This window comes from Cataglyphis hispanica, chromosome 13 (genome assembly GCF_021464435.1).
Source record: "Cataglyphis hispanica isolate Lineage 1 chromosome 13, ULB_Chis1_1.0, whole genome shotgun sequence".
NCBI classification, from domain to species: Eukaryota; Metazoa; Arthropoda; class Insecta; order Hymenoptera; family Formicidae; genus Cataglyphis; species Cataglyphis hispanica.
In genome coordinates this window covers 319138-334483 of record NC_065966.1, presented here as the reverse complement: position 1 = coordinate 334483, position 15346 = coordinate 319138, and the positions used below count along the sequence as shown (strand labels likewise).

At 36.4% G+C, this 15346-nt stretch overlaps 1 protein-coding gene across 2 annotated transcripts in view; it reads left to right on the top strand.

The window, feature by feature from the left end:
* LOC126854127 (uncharacterized) overlaps positions 1-15346 on the top strand; it is a 73381-nt gene that overhangs the window by 51476 nt on the left and 6559 nt on the right. The window contains exons 4-7 of one of the 2 annotated variants that reach the window (XM_050600525.1): positions 12708-12821; positions 13458-13591; positions 14063-14213; positions 14627-14958. In XM_050600525.1, the coding sequence (XP_050456482.1) occupies positions 12708-12821; positions 13458-13591; positions 14063-14213; positions 14627-14958 (731 nt within the window). Of the gene's footprint in view, positions 1-12707; positions 12822-13457; positions 13667-14062; positions 14214-14626; positions 14959-15346 lie in introns of those variants that run through there. The other variant, XM_050600527.1, reaches the window with a different exon arrangement.

The following is a 15346-nucleotide window of genomic DNA, read 5'->3' as shown; positions in this document are numbered from 1 at the left end:
TTTATGGACGCGATTCATTTCGGTTGAGTTATTTGCGTCTTATGGATTATTTGTCTCTTGAATTATCATCATATTTTACCGTACGAAATGGAAGCGCCAAATGTTCACTGTGTCAAAAAAACTGATTGAAACTTTATATAAAGAGTCTGCAGCTTTTTTACAGACATATTTCAATTTTTGAACAACTCTTCTGAACTTTCAAAAAAACGGCTTTGATAATTAAGACAGATTATCTGAAATTTCTATCAGACACCCAGATCTAAAAATTCAAATAAGAATGTGTCTGAATTTTTAGAAAATTTTCTAAGGTGTTTCTTAAAAACTGCAAAGAAATTGCGATATCGATCGACAGCAAAAATTTCTCGAATGCGGGAATGCTTGGAGCGTGTAATAAAGCTAATTATTTCCTTGTACACGTGCAAGTAAAATGAAATATTACCGCAAGATTCCATGACAACAGTCGTTCAATTCCTTCGCACTGTCGAACATATATAATTATTTCATGCCATAAAAAACGAGGAGGAATGTATGATTATGTCCCGTAGCCGATACAGTGCCCTCCTTTCCCGTCGCGATATTAATAATAATAATGATAATAATACCGCGATATTATTTATTACACCGTCATTAATTTTTCGCGCAACCAGACCGGTAATCGAAATATCGTCCGCGTTAGGTGGTCGCCGTACACGGTATCGGTGTACCACCAGGTGTAGCCACCCCGGAAGTGTGTCGTCTCCTTTCCCTCTCCAATTCACCGGCAATATCTCCGGAGTACCGTTTTTAAGCTGTCGATCGCGATTGGTCGCCGTAGGCAGAGGTGAGGCTGCGCAAAAATGACGCATCCCGCTCGACCAATGCAATTTCTGGCTGCATTAATGTTTATCCTACATACGCGGTGGCGAACGTCGCACGATTAAATCGCCCGACCGGGCCGGACGAATTTGGATAATTTCTCCCTTTCTCCCTACTTTGCTCCTCATCCTCGTCCACGTCGTCGTCGATCGATTTTTCCCCCGTTTAAAGAATCTCACTCGAACAATTTTTGGGAATTGGCCTAAGTGAATACCGCACTTACGTGGGGAACCGCCTTTTACATCGTTAAAAACTGTGAGAAGAAACATAATTGTATACGATGAAGGGCGGAGAGGGGTGAGGACGACGTGTATATATACGTATATGTGTGCGTGTACACAGCAGGGTACCATCGCGTGTGTTTCCTGACGGGGTAGCTGATGAATTGCCGGGTGTGCGTTAGGGCTCCTTATAATTTATAAGGGAAACCCACATTCTGCGGCGGCTCGATCTTTTTGCCGATAAATTTGCGAGATCGCCGATTTATTCCGGTAATGAAATCGCCAGCGTGGCTATAATGTTTTTTTTTTTTTTTTCGAGTAATGCTCCAGGAAATCCACTATCAAGTACATTTGTTGATATATCTTGAAAAATATAAAATTAATTATATAAAAGAATAAATAAATATATATTTTTGAAATGTCTTCGATGTAAGAAGACGACAAAAACATTATCTTATTTAATTGCATTTTTTAATATCGATCTTTCCCGGTACAAATATTTTATATTTGCGAGGAACAAATTTCGCATCGCGTACCGCAAGGTTTACCCCTTTCATCTGGCGGTCGAGCGGATTTCTCGGCGTGCGGGCATACCGTTCTCAATCGAACTGCGTCATCGAAAATGATTGCTCCAGCTGTTCGAGCGGGCTCCGTCTGTCTGGTTTCTAAATCGCCTGCTATATACGTGGCATTAAAGCAACGCGATGTGTCAGAAAGAAGCGAGCCGAGTGATTTGCGAGATTCGCGTTGAAATTGTTAATTAAAGTAATATTTAGTTTTGATTATTGACGCATGTACCTTACGCTTATATATTTCAATTGTATGATTATAATCGTACCACAAATGTTATAAATACAGTTATATAATACAATGATGTTATTAAAAATTAATAGAGACATATATAATGCAATGATTTGGTTATTAAATTCATCAGCTTACATTCGACGTTAATTTTTTTCTACTGTGAGCTGTATAAACCGAAGGATATTAATCAGGATTATGGAACCTTGACTTTTCAAAAGTGTCAAGAGAATATATCTTGTGCGATTATTTATTGAAACAGTAGCGGATACGCTTGCCATTTTCAATAGGCTTTCTATCACACGAATAGAGACCATATGTTATTGATTCTGATTTATGATATGATTCTTGAATTACAGATCTCACTTCTCTCATTTTTTTTCTCTCTTTTTCCTTTAACTATATCATATTACTTTTAATATTAAAATCTCGTTGTGTTTTGGCAAGCAAGATTGGTAGAGAGTGAATAAAGTGATAAACCACACTATGGGCTACGATATTTGTTGCAACAATTATAAATTTATCATTTCTTTGATATATTGTATTTAAACTTTTTGACGCACAAGCACAAAGAACTTTCGGATTATAAATAATGAATTCCTTGTTATAAGATTATTTATCGTCAACAATCCATTATCGTCCATTATTGCTGCATCTGCGGCTCTCTCAGGAGCATTAAAACACCCCAAATTATGTACCAATCGTCTCGTCGCAAGCACGCAACGTCGGCTTTTTAACCACTTACCGCGTCGATTTTTTCCTCGCGTCCTGTTACACTCTTCTACTATAACTTATGTCGCACATCATAAAGACCGCATAAAATATGTATAACGGTTGCAATGGCCAGAAAAAAAGAGACAGAACAGAAAGGACATCAAAATTAAGGATCCACTCTACTCTGCAGTATAAAAAAAAGATAATTTTTAAGATTCATTTATTTATTTATTTTTTTTTTTTTGAAAAATATTTGGAAATTTTGGCACTTTATATATGTTTTTATTAGTGTTTAAATATGTTGATATATTGGTGTAAATATTTTGTGCGCAAGATTTTCGTGCGTATAAAATTAATTATAACTTGATTGCATTTAATTGAGATTACAAAACTGATAAAACGTCATTAGAGAGATTAATTATTTATTTCTATATACATATATATTCAACTTTTATTTTTTCCATTTTTATTTATGTTTTATTTATGCTTTAATAAATAAATTTTATACAACATTAATGCGAATGCGACTGTAACGCGTATCGTGGTGAAGATTTTATGGCACGATGAGTGCATCAAGCGGTCGTTAATGAATACCCGAAGATTTATTTACGTCATTAATCCGACAAATCACTCTTGTCTCGGTATCCATCGGTAAACATCATGTTTTCGTACGAAAGACGGAATTACGATAATCAAAATGTATATGAGAATCATCTCTCGGTGGGGAGAGGTTTGTTGCTGTCGGGAGGAAAACTAAACCCGTACGACCTCAACGGGCAACCTTGCATCACGCTCATCGTCATCAATCTCTAATTTCCGCACCTGAAACAGGTAACCGTCCGCGCGTGTATAAGTTGGACCTACGTAGACGAGGAAAATTATGCTCGTGTACGAGTGAAGATTCTCTAGACCCTGACCCGGATAAGAAACGGATTCCCTCGCCTATAATAACACTCTTGGGAAATATGAGCGAAAAAAAATCCGTACATTAGGCTCCTAAGATTCTTCGTAGATCAAGTTCCGAATATATTTGAGTATCATTATTAACACACTTTTCTTTTTTCCTCTTCAACATTATTACATTACATTATGAATGGAAAAGTATTCGATTCTCGCCTGGCTGATCGGAGAGAGGGAAGTCAAGTATTTTAAACATTTATAAATCTCTTCATGCGAGATACTCGAGAGGTATAAATCGATGTCGAAATAATATCTATATTTAACGCGCGCATTTAGAATTGTCCAACAATGTACCTTAACAACCTGACAGCTTAATTTGTCTACGATGAAACGAGTAAGCGTCCCATGTAAGGATTAGAGAAAGAGCCTGTACGTGAATAGTGGTGTCTATCGCGGTTCTTATCCATTGAATCGAATCGATGAAATTGAAAATGGATATCGTGCATTGCAATCAACGAGCGGCGGTAGACTCTTGGTTATCCCTTCGTCCGGAGAATTGCTCTCCGCGAACGATAATAGAACGCAAGACCGGTAATTTCTACGATGAAAGTCTGCGTGCTCTCCACGTTTATTAAAGCAAACTCTCTCATTCGATCGTATATTACGATGCCCGTTCAATACTCGGCGAACGTTCCATTGCGATCGTCTACTACTAGTATTTACGTATTTTCAATGCTAATAATTATCTTGTTCCCTCCCGTAGAAATTAACTGTTTTCCACTCTATTAACATTTGTGGTGTAAATAAGTAAATAAATTCACGCAATTGCTATTTCGAGTTTTATCATATTTTTTTGTTACATGTAGAGATTGTTATATACAGAGATATAAATAAAAATATAATAAAAATTTTTATTATGCCTCTAAAATTAATTGAATTATGTCGTGTTTGAGGTAATTCACCGGCAAATCCTCATTATTTGACACATTAAGAAGTAGAGACTAGACAGTCGTCTATTATTATAGTAAGCAAATCGTGAAAGTCTAATATAGTACAGTTTCACCATGCATCTGCATTTAGATTTTTCTTAATATTCTAATCAAGGATACATAAACACGAGATGTGGGTGACCAGACAAAAATAATTAGCTTCGTGCAAGCGACCGATACTGAAACTCATTTGCGGCGATGATCGTTTCGGCTTTCGCTTTGTCGCTCGTTTTTCGCACTACTTCGTATCTGCAACGTCGGACACAAAATGCATCGCGGCCCTAATTTATCTCAAAATTCCTCCTTACAATTACCCTCGATTCGCAGAGAAGTCATAGAAACCACGATTCTCAAGCTTGTGTTTTAGGTGAAAGATTCTATTCTATTTATTTCGCCGGTTTGGGTCTTCTAATCAACGTAATCAATGCTGACAGCTCACGTTCCCTCAAAGTGATGCTGCGTCGCTGATCGATTGTCAGCGGGCTGACATCTGCAATGTGTTCCTGAAAAAAGATCTCCCAACGAGTTTCTTTATTACGGGAATTTTCTCGCCTTCGTGTTCTGCGATTTTGCAAATAATTATAATTTTCGTCGACGGCGCGGGAGAATTATCGAGGATGGAACAACGAAGATTCAAAACTGCATTTCCACGATTTTTCTTTACGGTTAAGAAAACAAGATTTTTTTTTTTTACAAAAGAAAAGATCGTATTTTATGGCAAAAAATTCAGTTCTTTTTCTATTTATTCTACAGGTAATGTTGTTGTCAGATTTTTATTGCGTTGTATTTTTTTCGTATGTTATTATTTTCTAATATTATTGTGACTCTATCGACTATAAGCAGATGTGATCTTAAGCATCTTCGGTTTCTACCGTCAAGAATACTTCGCGATTGACTGCTACCTCCTACCATAGGGCTCGTAGTTCACCCTGGAGGGTCACGCGGAGATTCCACCTCGTGGCTTGTACATTTTGAACGTTCTTGCTCGTCTGGAACTGCTCCAGTAATGATGCAATCGTGCGAGAGTACGTGTTTCTGTGTTATACAGTGAAACCTCGGCACAATCTCTAAGCATCACTTATGCGCTTCATGTCTAGTACTTGGTGAGGTCTTCATTATCGCAACGTACGCATTTTGAATTTCTTGCCGAAGAAATAATATCGCACAATATCGCCGAACAATAATGATATTAATAAATGATAAATATAAAAGTATAAATGATAAATTATATTTTTATCTAATGTTCGACTGTAATATTGAACTAAACAAATATCTAGAAAATGATATTTGCGATTAATTATTTTAATTATCAACGATTACATATTACGATATATATTTACATGAGATATTAGCCGACATTAGTAGAAATGTGAAAATTGATTAAAAATAAAAATAATGTACTAGCAAACTACATATTGGACATTTAATTCTAACAGCCACGATCGAATTAATTATCACATTTATTATTACACAATCTAAGTTTATCTTTTGTTTCGACTTGTTAATTTTAATAAGACCAGCAAACAAATTTACATGTACAACATTTTCACATAGATTTAAATTAGAGATTAATATTTAAGAGAGAATAATTAGAGATTAAGATTAAGAGTTTAAGAAACACTTTACACTTCTAATCTGCATTTTTATAAATTTCCCAATCGAAATCCATGACTCTTTTGAAGAATCTGGATTCAAATTAAAATCTAGAAATTTTTTTTAGAAAGGGATTTTAAGTTTTCAGTTGAAGCATTCTAGCGGACTAGGTATCAATCTCCATGTTGCGATATTACGTAAAAAAAAAAATAATAGAAGGACAGACGCAATATATAATCGAGTTGAAGAAAATCGAATGCGCGCGGGCGCCTTCGATCGTTCCGTACCGCTCATAAATTATCGTTCATTTCAAAGGTAGAGACCATCTCGGCAGATGGTCGGTATACACGTATTCACGCAGATACACGATCACGAATGTACGGATCAAGAAGAAGCAAGCGCATTTGCGTTTGATAAATATTAAGGGCCCAGTCTACTTTAGAGGATAAAAAATTATCAATTTTTTGCACCGCTACAGTAGAATGGGCTCTTAATCGCATATACCATGATGTTGCATTGCATTGCAATTAGCAAGGATAATGATAACAGCGATTGCAATACGATATAACGACGAACACCGATGAAGAGAGATCATCGAGATACTATGTTCATTGTGACAAGAGGTGCCTTAAATCATCGAGATGCTAATGTGCGAGATGAAAATCGCGACCTAAGAGACAGAACGGTGATGTATTGTATACGATGCCGAAGATGAATTGAAGATGAATCGTGCAACGGTATCCGCAGCGAAAATCGTAGCGTAGACGAATTAAATTTTGTTCTCAACCTCTTTCTAGAATTAATTTAAAAAAAAAACATATCGTATGTTAATTCTTATATCTGATTTATCTTTGCATCTATGGCATTAGTTACTCCGTTGAATAATAGACTTTTACCTGCGGGATAAGAAATTGAATGCGCGAATAATTGCGTGACGATTTATGATCTTTCACGCGAAACGAAATATGGGCAAATTATTTGAATGTCGCAAATGGGTTATAAATAGCACGGGCATAGGCGCGTCGAGAAGTAATCACGGTAAATAGAAGAGGATGAGAATGGAAATCTTTCAGCTTTCAGCGTTGTGTGAGTTTCTGGAATTTTCGTTCTCATGCTGTACTGAAACTAATGTGCACCAAGGAAACGTCACGATAAAGCGTTTATCATATTTATTCATCTTCGCGTATACCGACATAAAAATATTACATTGCGTTACACAGTTGGAAAATTTATTATAATTATATAAAACTTATATAAAACAATTATATAAGAATATTTAAATTTTCCAACAATGTTGGCTTTTAGATATAACACGGGAATTAAGAGTGGATGATTTCAAGCGTTTCAGAGCGATCGTTGTGTTTCCGATTCGGTCTGATTCACTGTAAAAAAAAGTTGTTGCACTCATAATTATTCTTATCTTTTTACATCTTTTTAATGATATTAATGCGTTATTTTGAAGTGGAATGGAGGAAGAGGAGGAAAAGAAAGAGAGAGAGAGAGAGAGAGAGAAGATTATCAAACCTGTTTTCCTTGTTTCATTATCGATTAAGATTGATAATGCAAGGACTTGCGCTTATAGTACCGTAAATTCCGTATGGCCAATATTCATGGGAACTACGGCAAAATATCGTTTTACTAATGACTCAATGTCACCGCGCACGTATTAAAATCCATTTTCGTTCTCCTCGAGGCGCGCTGCGAATTTTGCAACCGGTAAGCGCAGGTAACATTCTTCCGCGGATGTTGTCCTGAGAAAGAAATTGCGAGAATTGATGGGGCTCGTTATAAAGGAAAATCAAGGCTCAACCCTCTCGAGGAGCCTTTCCCAAGCTGTTGACTTGACTAATGCTCGGCGTGCACGCCTGAATGCGACGTGGTCCACAAAAATATTACAATCAATGAGCCGAGACGCCATTAACACACTTGCTGTCGCGGCTCCCAATCGTCATCGGCGATGAATATTACTCACGGTGACTATTACTTCGCTTCGAATAACAAATAGGTCTTTACGGAAAAGAAAGACTTTTTCGAACGTTTTTTTCCGTTGAACGAATCACTCGTTCCACTTTGTCGAAGAATTTCAAGCAAGTCGAGCAGATCTGTCAGAATCTGTGCGCGCAGAATCAGCTGATCGAATCAGCTGTTCGTAAGTTAATCTCTCTAGCTATTATATATTTTCAGGAAATATCGTAGAATTCTCTTGCCTTCTCTTTGAGAATTACTCGTTTTCGCGTAATACTCGAGTATTCTAAAATTATAGGAACTCACGTTCCTCGGGGGCTTTCTCGGGGCCAAGCGGTCGTGTCAAGCGTGCAGCTCTTTCCAAGGCCACACGTGTCTGTTTTGCAAGCAATAAATAAGCGATTCCCGAAGATAACTTGCCGCCACCAATGGCAATGGAACCGAAAAGGCAAGCGTTCTTAGCATTTAGTTGACATCGGCGTACTGGTAGAAGAAGTACCGCAAGAAACAATGAGCAGATCGATGTCGATTTCTTCTCGGAGAGAGAAAGGCAGAAGATCTCGTAGTACATGGTACGACTTTTGCTCTGAGCGCGTTGACAACTTAAGCCTTGCTTAATTTTTTTGTTTTTGTATTCTTTACATTTGTAAAAAATTGAAAGGAAAATAATATATTATAAGAAAGACCAATGGTTTAAAAAAAATGCTCAGTTAGAAATTTAATATATTTAACTTTGGAATATTTTTTAAATGCAATAATTAAACTTTTTATGTGCTTGAGAAAATATAATGTTATTATTTATATATTTCAATATTAATTTGCAACTCAATTAAACGAATGACACCGCAATATCCTCGTGTGTCAATCCAGCAACAGGTGTCAAGGCCATTCGCGCGATACGCCATCGGTAGCCGGAAGCCGTCGCTCGCCAGCTTGAATGATAATGATTTGCCGTAGTTATGTAGTTAGAATTCTTTCGTGACGCATGATGCGTCAGAAGTCGAGATATCGAGTCAGGGATGTTCGCAGATTGAAAACGTAATGCTGGAATCTCTCCGCGTTATCACGTACATACATTCGCGCAGATCGACGAAGCTCAGCGGTAGAGATTATTACGGAAACTCAGAGAATCATTAAATCAACTCTCCATGAAAGATAATTTACGGCTATCCGATATGAAATTACACAATCGCGATGGAAATTGATCGAGTTCAAGATACGTTCCAACGGAATACTAAGATTTGAATGAATCGTTAAGAAAACATTTGGCTCGTTTATTTTTCAACGTTTTTTCGACACGCTGATGTCATCAGTTTATAATTGATGATCTTACGCAGATGCGTAATCTGCCGCGCGTTCAGATTCGTAATTATTGCCAACGGCAAGAAGCGCAGAAGAATCTAGCTAAACGCTGAGCAAGTACGTGTTAAACTAATTTGCTGATCATCGCAAGATTATCGCCACGTGTCATCGAGTAGCAATAAAATCTGTTTTGCAATATATAGCTGGTATATATAATTTTTTAATATACACATATACATATTTCCATAATTTTAAAGGACTTTGTAATCAAAGATATAAAAAAAAAACTAAATGTTTTTTTATAAAATATGATTTTTTTTGTGAAAGAAAAACAAAAAGCCTCATTTTATTCGTAATTTTATTTTTTTTTCATATATGTATTTTTTAAATCTTCAATATCATTAAAGAGTACCGAAGACTCTCGTATCATATTATAACCGTACGCGAACTCGCGTAAATTAATTCATCAATCGTATATATACAATGATTAGAAAATTGTTAAAATTGTGGATAATTATTATTTTATAACAAGTGAACAAAATAAAAAAAAATTTTTTTTTAATATTATAAAAGAAATTTTATTTTTATTAATGTATATATTTTTCGCATTATACGGTAATAAAAATAACGGTTTTCATCTACAAGTGCGTAATGATTTATATCATTCTGTCAACTCGGTATAAAATAACAGCTATTTACTTTCAGCAACTTCCTAACAGTCACCTACATATACGATCCATAATTAATTATTTTATATTAGCGATAGAGAGAAACATAGGAGAACATCGCAAAAAAATTCGATAAATATACGGGATCCGTATGCGTGGCTAACTGTGAGCGATTAGCCTTATCGAGGCCTGGCGCGATCACAGGTCAGCGACAGCTTTCGCGCGAGATGACATTATCTATCACCTGGTCCACAGAGAACCGGACGCAATTTCTAGTTTGGTGGATTCATCGTCGTCTTATAGCGGGGGAGGGTCAGAGTTCAACCGCGACCGGGATTCGCAGTCGCTGACCCTTGCTCGCACGGGATAAACTCGACGATCGTTAATCAGCTGATCGTTATCCGACGCTGATATCCCGGATCCCGTAGTCGGAAAGTCGTACCGTCACGGGAGTGCAAGTAGTCGTAAATCGAGAATCGAGAGGCGCGATTCTCTGTTGATGTTAATTAGACTTAACTTAGATAAACGTAAATTGACCCTGACATTGTTTCTTGCAACACGAGAAACCGGTATATTTTTCGTAGCTGAATCCACATTATCATAAAGAATCAGTAGTAGATGCCTTTGAATTATCAGTCCGAGAAGCGACGTGAAAATTTATGAATAGACAGAATGTCATATAAATTCTTAACAGTTTTCTTATACATGCAGATTTCTTCATCGATTAGCGAAATTATTCAGTTGCTCAGGAAACATCACAACAATTTATAAATATACAATTTTTATGGATGCGCTGTCAATCTCTGTCTATATTAGGTTTGTCTTATATGTATATTTTATATGTATCATATATAAAAACGTTAGCATCTGCAAATTACAAGAACGCTTACAACGACTTACAATGACATTTCGTGGAATTAAGTTATCTTCGAGGAAGAAGAAGAGAAAATTTAAATAATACAGCGCGCGATATCTTCATAAAATAACCGCGCGTTATTATCGCGACGTCGATTGCAATCGCGCGAAAAGTTATTGTCCGCCATCGAGCATTATCATCACCCGCGTGAAAAAAAAACCACGGAGTCCCGATGTATATAATTTATAAATGATCGGCGGCCCCGGTTACGGAGAATATAAATTCGCAATGTCCAAATGGACTCTCTCGAACGATCGAACAGGTTCTGCGAGCCAAGTTTGTTCCCCGGCGCTGTGTAATTAAATTCGATAGACCTTACCGGGGACTTGCCGATTTATCGCGCTCTTTATCCAATAATGTACAATGTAAATTAGAAATTGCAAAAACATACACAATCTGCTCTCTCGCTGAAACATTACGCACGAAATTGGAGGGTATTGAATTTTATGTTCGTCCCTGGCGAGCATCGATATCGGAGATTAATTCGAGGAAGGCGTTTGCATAATCAAATATGCGGTTAACCGAATTTGTGAACTCGGATTTTCGAGAGACTGGTAATAAATACTCATCGTTTAACATCTCTCTTCCATGAAGTTAAGCTTAATACACAAAGTTTTGGAAGCGACTATGCATAAGGCTGTATTTTTTAATACGAATAAATATCGCGTAACAATTTTTTACCTTGCATTGCGAATATTACATATAATTATTGTCCATGTTACATGTGCAAATAAAATATTTTTATTGCAATCTCTGATAACAGACGCTAACAATTATTTAGTGATTGTGTTTTCAAACGCAATCTTTCTGAAACTTCTTAATATTTTTCGTTGCAAAAAATAAAAAGAATAATTTTGTAATACTAAATAATATAATAATAATATTAATATTATATTATATTAATATTATAATTTTATAACGTTTTAATAATTTTTTCACGAGAGAGAAAGAGAGAGAAAGAGAGAGGGAGAAAGAGATGTTGCAGACAAATATTTTTTTTTCTACTTCATCCGCGCGAAGATTACGTTGCCTTACATTTGAGGAGTACGCATCTCGTGTACGTACAACTGCCGCTACAAAAATTCAGTAATAAGCCCGACATAATTATAGTATTTCTCAAAGACACCTCGTTATGCTGTCTCCTGCGGTTGCGATTTTTCTCTCTCGAAAAGAAAAAAGAAATGTTCAACGTTTTACGCTTCCCTTTTGCGGAGTTTGCATTCGTGTAGTCTCTTCGCGTTTTCCGTGGTCCGCAAAATTTTTCGGTACAAGTCAAAGATGCTCTTGCAATTTATTCAAATGAGCAAAACAGCGGAGCTCACCAGGGACCATATTTTGCCCTAAATTATAAGCTGTCTCATCGAAATTGTTGGGTAAAATGAACATGCATGGAAAAAAGTAGTTGCCATCGTCAGAGACACCTTAATTCTGTATTTTTATAAGAAATCTTCTTTTGAGAATTTACAGACTTTTTATTTCCGATTTGTATAATCTATTCTATTGCTTTATGATTGCATTTAGGTTTGCATCGACGAATTGCACACAAAATTAAATTTTATCAATAAGGAACTTTATGTAATTTTGCAATATAAAATGTCAACACGCTTATACATCTTCTCTCAAAAATAGAGGCTAAATAAATTGACTCCTATACTGATATTTGCATATCCGGATTTTATTTAACAATCAGCTTTAATTGATCAATTCAATAGATGTATCATGATGTTTAATATAATTTGCAGGAATATTTTTTCTATTTTCTAACAGAATCTTATATTTCTAGAGTGCAACGTTGCGGGATTCGTCAGCAACAACGGTTACGTGGAGAGAGTACCGTATGTCTTTCTACCACAGCGAGGGCAGATAATATATCCACACGCAGAGATTCGCTTTGAAGGTAAACTTTCACGATCTTATAATTTAAGCAGCGATTAGTTTGACGGCCCAAACATTATTTTGCTATATATAACAAAAAATAGATTAAAGGCCCAATCTACTCTATTATCTCATCTATTATCAATATAAAAAATTGATAATTTTTAGGAATTTTTTTTTAAGAATATTATAAATTGATCTTTTCGTGTGTGTAGTATTTTACATATGTTTTTATTGATACTTAAATCAATATTTTTAAATTTTGAATATTTAGTTTCTTTTTTTGTTCAGCTTCTGTATGAGCCTCTGTGCGTGTTCAAAAATACACGATTCGACATAATAAATGTAAATGTAACATTCTGCTTTTTGTGTAATTATCTGAAATAAAAAAAACTCAGTCTAGTTTTATTTCGTATGAGTAATATTTTTGAGATGATAAATAGAACGAATTGATTACAGTCATACATTTTTCCTCTCTATTTTCAAGACAAAAAGCGAAACACGAAAGTTTAGAGCACAGCCTTCATAAAAATTCTCCTGACGCGCTTCTCTCCGGAGGAGAGCCTCCATTGGCGTTCATTTCGTTCATTATCTCTCGCCTCGTTTCGCTCGCTGACGATCGCTCTTAACACGGACATAAATTACTTTTCAAAACTAGGTGTGACCACTCCTGTATGCGGGATCGCCGGTGCCCAGCAATTGGGAAGGGTGGGATGGTCCGAGCTGAGGAATCTTTCCGACACCGAGCCGCCCTTCAGGTTGTTCCGGGACGAGGGCAGGACATTCCTCCAGGTCGGTGGGAACTTGCTGTGGAATAACTTATTACTCTGTCATTACACGAGTGTGTAAGATCGCAATTAGTCGCGCGTAAGTAGCAGCGGGATGATAGCGGGTCCGGCAGAGAAATATGGTGTTTACGACACCGCCGAACAGCGTGTAATCGTGATTGCCGATTCAATCATATCAGCGATACCGAGCGGTGGTGATACAGAAAACGGGAAGCTTAAACGGCGCCGGCGGTGCCTTTAATTACCGTAATTAGCTCGCGCGAGAACGGCGCTCAAGGGGAATCGCGAGAAAGAATTTCCTAATTCGATCTAATTTTCATTTTATACACTTGACTGGTTTTACTACTTCCTTCTGTATTTTATATATCAGCATCACGAACGTTTCCTGTGATAAATGTAGGAAAATATATATATGAAGTTTTGTATGACGTAATCTTTGGCAATTCTCGATTTGACGTGATATCGATCATTCTAGTGGATCGGTGAGACCGGACTAAGGGATGCTGCTGAAGGACGAGTTGTGACGGCCAAATTAGTCTGTAGAGACGCATCACCCAAGTCGACATTTAGCGGTGTTTTCACACCGTGCGTGGCTTTCAGAGTGGCCGGTTCACCGTCGAAAAATAGTACGTAATATTTACTGATACATTTTATGAAACGCTATATCAAATATAATATTTTTCATTTTATATACATTTGACGAAAAGATTACATCTTTATGTTTTCTTCTTCTTGTTCTTACTACACGACTTCATCCTATTTTTTAACACTCCTTTTATCCTATCCATTGATTGCTTTTTTTTCCTGAGAGATAGAAGTTCAATTTTCTTTCCAACTCTTAGGTGATTTTTCTGGTTGTTCTTTTGTTTGGTCAATTCTTCAGGATACTTTATATACGTTGTTAAAAATCGATTCTCACATTTGATTTAATTTTGAATAAATTCTGTGATTATCTATTAATAAAAATGTTTAAAAAATGGATATATTAGATTGTTAAAGAAATAATTTGCGCTAAAAATATATTTTTCTCTCATGACAGACGTACGCGAAGTGATGTTCGCATCGACATCCCAAGTGTCTCAAGGTCTATCAGCTACGGAATACATCGCCATCGGTCTCTCTTCCGTTATCTTGGCTCTCATATACGTGGCCAGCGTATCGTTATATTTGCACAGCAGAAGGGCGAAAAGAAAATCCATCGAGGAGGCGAACATCACTCTCGACGGCGGTCGAGACGGTAGTGGATTAGTCAAGAATAATCCGTTGCTAGCCGCTACAAGACATTTTGAAAGCGACACAAATAGCGGACTTACGGAGAGCGATTTGGGCGATGATCTGCCACCGAGCGATAACGAGCAGGGTTTCGAAAACGTAAATAAGCTATTTTTTTTTTTTTTTCAAGTAATTTGTTCTCGATCTTTATTCAAGCAATCCAATCTAAATGAATTACATTATTTTATCTGAAAGAAAGTTGTGCTTTGCATAAAAATATGCAACATATTCATACAATAAATATCTGTTTTTACACAATCAAGGATTATGAGAAATTTTAATTAACGTGTCAGAAGAAGATCGTAGATATATTTGTTCCATCATATAATTGAATAAGCTTATCGTTTCGTGAAGATGTTACGTGCTTATTGAAATGCAAAACATAGTACGCAATGAAATTATTTGATTATCTCTTGGGATTCGCGATATCTCTCCTTATTTCTCTTTCTCTCTTTTTCTTTTTCTTGCTCTCTCTCTCTCTCTCTCT